Source organism: Penaeus chinensis, chromosome 17 (genome assembly GCF_019202785.1).
Source record: "Penaeus chinensis breed Huanghai No. 1 chromosome 17, ASM1920278v2, whole genome shotgun sequence".
Lineage (NCBI taxonomy): Eukaryota > Metazoa > Arthropoda > Malacostraca > Decapoda > Penaeidae > Penaeus > Penaeus chinensis.
In genome coordinates, this window is record NC_061835.1 from 18,243,561 (window position 1) to 18,248,560 (window position 5,000).

Consider the following 5,000-nt stretch of genomic DNA (forward strand, 5'->3'; position numbering starts at 1 on the left):
ATATATATCTATATAACAGGTGCCCAATGAAGCTCGCTTCCTTGCAGTTATGCTGCGCAGCAACGAACAAACGAATTTTGACATTTTCCACAATTACATTAATATCTATTCCTGATTTAGGGTGCAGGATAAAAGCTTATTAGGCAAAATTACTCTTTTATAATTCCTCTAACGCAAAGCCTTGTTTTAGAGGAAACTAGTTTTTTTCACATTCATTTCCGAAAAACAAACAAAGCAAAACAAAGAAACCAGAACTCAAACTAGAGGCTCTCTACGGTGCCCTGCAGGAGGCGCGGACGCCGAGGCCTGCGGTTCCTTGCCGGTGGACCCCCGGATGAGCTCGACCACGAGCTGCCTGTTGAAGCAGTAGCGGGTCATCTTTCCCCCGAGGGCCCCGTGCACGAAGAAGGCGTTGGCCGCCGCCACCTGCAGGAGGTAGAAGAGCACCCTCTTGTACCAGCTGATGGCCTCTGGGACGGCGGGGGTCGGCGGATTCATCGGGTCGTGCTGCCTCGCTCTCCTCATGGCGGGGCGGCTGTCGGAAACCACCTTGGGCACCGTGAGCCCGGGCTTGGACGGGTCGTCGACGATTTCGGCATCGTGCACTGTCGAGAGCATGGTGACGCGGCTGTCACGGAACCATCTCAGGCACAGTATGCCTGTCGGGGTGCTGCGGAGGACCACCTCGTCGCGGGTCTTCTTGAGGTCCGTCGGCATATGCTTACGGTGGGAGCGCACGGTGCCCACGGCGTTGGTCTGCCGGCCCTGCAGGAAGCGGAAGAGTGCCGGCGAGGTATACCACGAGTCGGTGAAGAGCTCGTAGCCCTTCTCGAAGAGGCCGGCGGCTGCCATGAGGTCGACGACCACCCTCCCAGGCGCGGGGATGTCGCCCTCGCTCTCGCCTGCGTAAATTTCGAGGGCGCTGGTGTAGCCCGGAGCCGTGCCGTCACGCACGCACAGCCTGTACGCCTTCACCCCGAATACCTCGCCGTCGCGCCGGAACCTCCACAGACACTCGTCGACAGTCAGTCCCTGGGGCAAGTCCCTAGAGCAAGCTGAGAATGCGAACCGCTTGGGAACGTTATCCTCCGCCCGCCACTCGAACGCAGACGGCTCGAGGGCGTCCAACTCGAATTCTTCGTCGTTGGCATCCTCTCTGCCCAAGATGTAGTCCCTCCCCTTCGGCAGGTAGACGTAATCGCCGTCGTCACTGGAGTCGTAGTCGGCCGCATCACCAGGTGGCGCGCTGGAAGGAACCGCATGGTCGTCAGCGCCCTCGGGAGGAGCTGCGGCGGCGGAACTGGAGGCGGAGTAGGACTGGAAGCACTTGGAGGCCATCTTTAGGGAGCAATGGTGAAGGCGCAATGAGTTAATAGGTCAAACTTCGGGTATTTATGTGACATTTGACCCAGTCAGGTCACGGCTGAAACCATTCTGCGCACACTGTAGACTGGAAACTTGGATAGCTTGTTACTTTTCAGTTGTTGTGGCATTATAAATCAAACCCAGTTAGTATGTAATAGAATATTTATAATAATCACGAGAATAAGTCACATCACCCCATCGGCAAACAGATACATTACATCAATAAAAATGAAGTCAGTATTGGCACCCTAAAATCAGGTCAAGTCCCCTTCTGTGGCACCCTCATCAATGACCTTTTCCCTGACCTCCCTTGCCCCTCACTCCTAACGAATTCACCTTTATAGTAAAACGCATCTTCCTTTTTTTTGCTATTATTCAAACCACTTTGTCTGTTTTCGTTAGTATGTTTAATTACTGGAGTTCTTAAGTGGCTTGTGTTTTTTTTTTGTTACATTAAGCAGTCATCAATAAGCAAAAAGTAAAAAGTAAAAGGTAAATGTACACACACACACACACAAACACACACACACACATCCACACACACACATACATCCACACACACACACACATCCACACACACACATACATCCACACACACACACACATCCACACACACACACACATCCACACACACACACACATCCACACACACACATACATCCACACACACACATACATCCACACACACACATACATCCACACACACACATACATCCACACACACACATACATCCACACACACACATACATCCACACACACATACATCCACACACACATACATCCACACACACATACATCCACACACACATACATCCACACACACACATACATCCACACACACATACATCCCCACACACACATCCACATCTACACACATCCACATCCACACTCATCCACATCCACACACACATCCACATCCACATCCCCACACACACACATCCACACACACATCCACATCCACATCCCCCCACACACACATCCACATCCACATCCCCCCACACACACATCCACACACACATCCACATCCACATCCACACACCCACACACACACATCCACACCCACACACATCCACACACACATCCATCCACACACACACATCCACACACACACACCCACACACAATGCAAACGCACATAGCCACGATTATACATACATTCACACACACACATCCACACCCACACACATCCACACACTCACACATCCACACACACACACATCCACACACACACATCCACACACACATCCACATCCACACACATCCACATCCACACACATCCACACACACACACATCCACACACACATCCACACACACACAATGCAAACGCACATAGCCACGATTATACATACATTCACACACACACACATCCACACACACACACATCCACACACACACATCCACACACACACACCCACACACAATGCAAACGCACATAGCCACGATTATACATACATTCACACACACACATCCACACACACACACATCCACACACACACACATCCACACACACACACATCCACACACACACACATCCACACACACACATCCACACACACACACATCCACACACACACATCCACACACACACACATCCACACACACACACATCCACACACACACACATCCACACACACACACACACACTAAGGACTAGATGAGAACACACATAATGATGGTGATAATGGAAGTAAAAGTGATAGTAATAATGGGGATAATACTAATGATAATATTAACATCACATATAATATCAAATGTAATATATCTTTAGACATATTAAATATAGTGATACTGATGTTAATAATGACAAAATTAATATTAAGAGCAATAATAATGATAATGGCAATGATGATAATGATAGTGTCAATAATAATGATGATAATGAAAACGTAAATAATAATAGTGATAATAATAATGTCAATAATAATAATAATGTCAATAATAATGATGATAGTGTCATTATTATTATTATCATTGTCATCATCATTATTATAGACAACACTAATACTATAATGACAATGATGATAATGACGATAATAATGATAATAATAATAAGGATAACGATCATAACAATACTAATAATGATAACAATACTAACAACAATAATGAAAATGATAATATTAATAATCTAATAATAATAATAATGACAATAATGATGACAATAATAATGGCAATGGTGATAATGATAACAGTACGAATTGATAATAAAGACAGCAATACTGACTGGAATAATGATCGTGATGACGACGAATACAAAAGAAAAGAAATTCTAATAATTATAATACCAAGAGAGACATTGGAAATATAATGATTATATCAACAATAACGATGGTAATGAAACAGGAGGATAATTATAACAACAGTAATGACGATATTAATGATTATCAATATCAAACTCATCAATGTCTACATACATGAAGCGGATAATAATGATTATTAGTATTGTAATAGTGATAGTAACAGTAATCATAACAGCACCATAAGAATAAGAATAATTGTATCAATCATAACGATAATAACGATGGCCTCAATTAATGTAATTATTGTGACAATAATAAATCGTAATTTAACTTTTTGTCATATGCCATTACAAACACATTATTTATTTATCTATCCAACCATTGCCCTATCTTCCTCCCTATCCATTTATCTATCGCCCTATCTCCCTTCCCCTATGTAACCATTGCATCGCCCTTTCCCCCTCCTTATCTATCTTCCTCTTCCTATCTATCTCTTCTATCTCCCTCTATTTCTCTCCCTATTTATCTAGTCTCTCCCTCCCCCCTCTCCCCTTTTCCGTCCCCCTCCCCCTCCTCCCTTTACCTCTACCTCTTTCTCTCCCTATCCCCCCTCTGCCTCTTTCCCTCCACCCTACCCTCCCCCTTCCCCCCAACCCTCCCCCATCCCCTTCTCCCTCTCCCCCTACCCACCCCTCCCCCCTCCCATCCTCCCTCTCTCTCTTTCCACTTCCCTCCCCCCTCCCCCCTACCCACCCCCTCCCCCCTCCCCCTCCCCCATCCCATCCTCCCTCTTCCCTCACCCCTCCCCCCTACCCACCCCCCTCCTCCCTCTTCAAACCGCCGAACAAAAAACCGCTCAACGGAAGCCCGCGCAGCAACGCTGAACAACACACACACACTCAACGCCTCTCGAAACGATGCTATAATTAGAAAACCTGAAGAAGTTCCGGCGCCTCGTCCTCTGTCGCCTTTTAACCTCTCGATGTTGCTAAATTTAGTCTCCTGCGCCGCCGAGATAAAAAGTCCTGAAGACAATCACTCGTTCGAGAAGTACTTTCAGCTGACCGGATTGCGTAGGGGAGGTTGCTAGCCGGTGCGGGGCGGTTTAAAGGGTGTGTGGGGTGGTTGGGAGGGGAGGGGGGATGGAAGATGGGAGGGAGGGAGGGAGTGAGGGAGGAAGGGAGGAGGCAAGAGGAAAGATGGGAGGGAGGGAGGGAGGGAGGGAGGGAGGAGGCAAGAGGAAAGATGGGAGGGAGGGAGGGAGGGAGGGAGGGAGGGAGGGAGGGAGGAAGGGAGGAGGCAAGAGGAAAGATGGGAGGGAGGGAAGAGGGAGGGAAGAGGGAGGGAAGAGGGAGGGAAGAGGGAGGGAAGAGGGAGGGAAGAGGGAGGGAAGAGGG

General features: G+C 47.5%; 1 protein-coding gene across 1 annotated transcript in view; it reads right to left on the bottom strand.

The window, feature by feature from the left end:
• Positions 1-6: 6 nt before the first annotated feature.
• The window catches only part of LOC125034291, a 12,886-nt gene continuing 7,892 nt past the window's right edge, over positions 7-5,000 (bottom strand). The window contains exon 2 of the mRNA XM_047626050.1: positions 7-1,338. Within this exon, the coding sequence (XP_047482006.1) occupies positions 256-1,338 (1,083 nt within the window). The 3' untranslated portion in view covers positions 7-255. The remainder of the gene's footprint in view (positions 1,339-5,000) is intronic.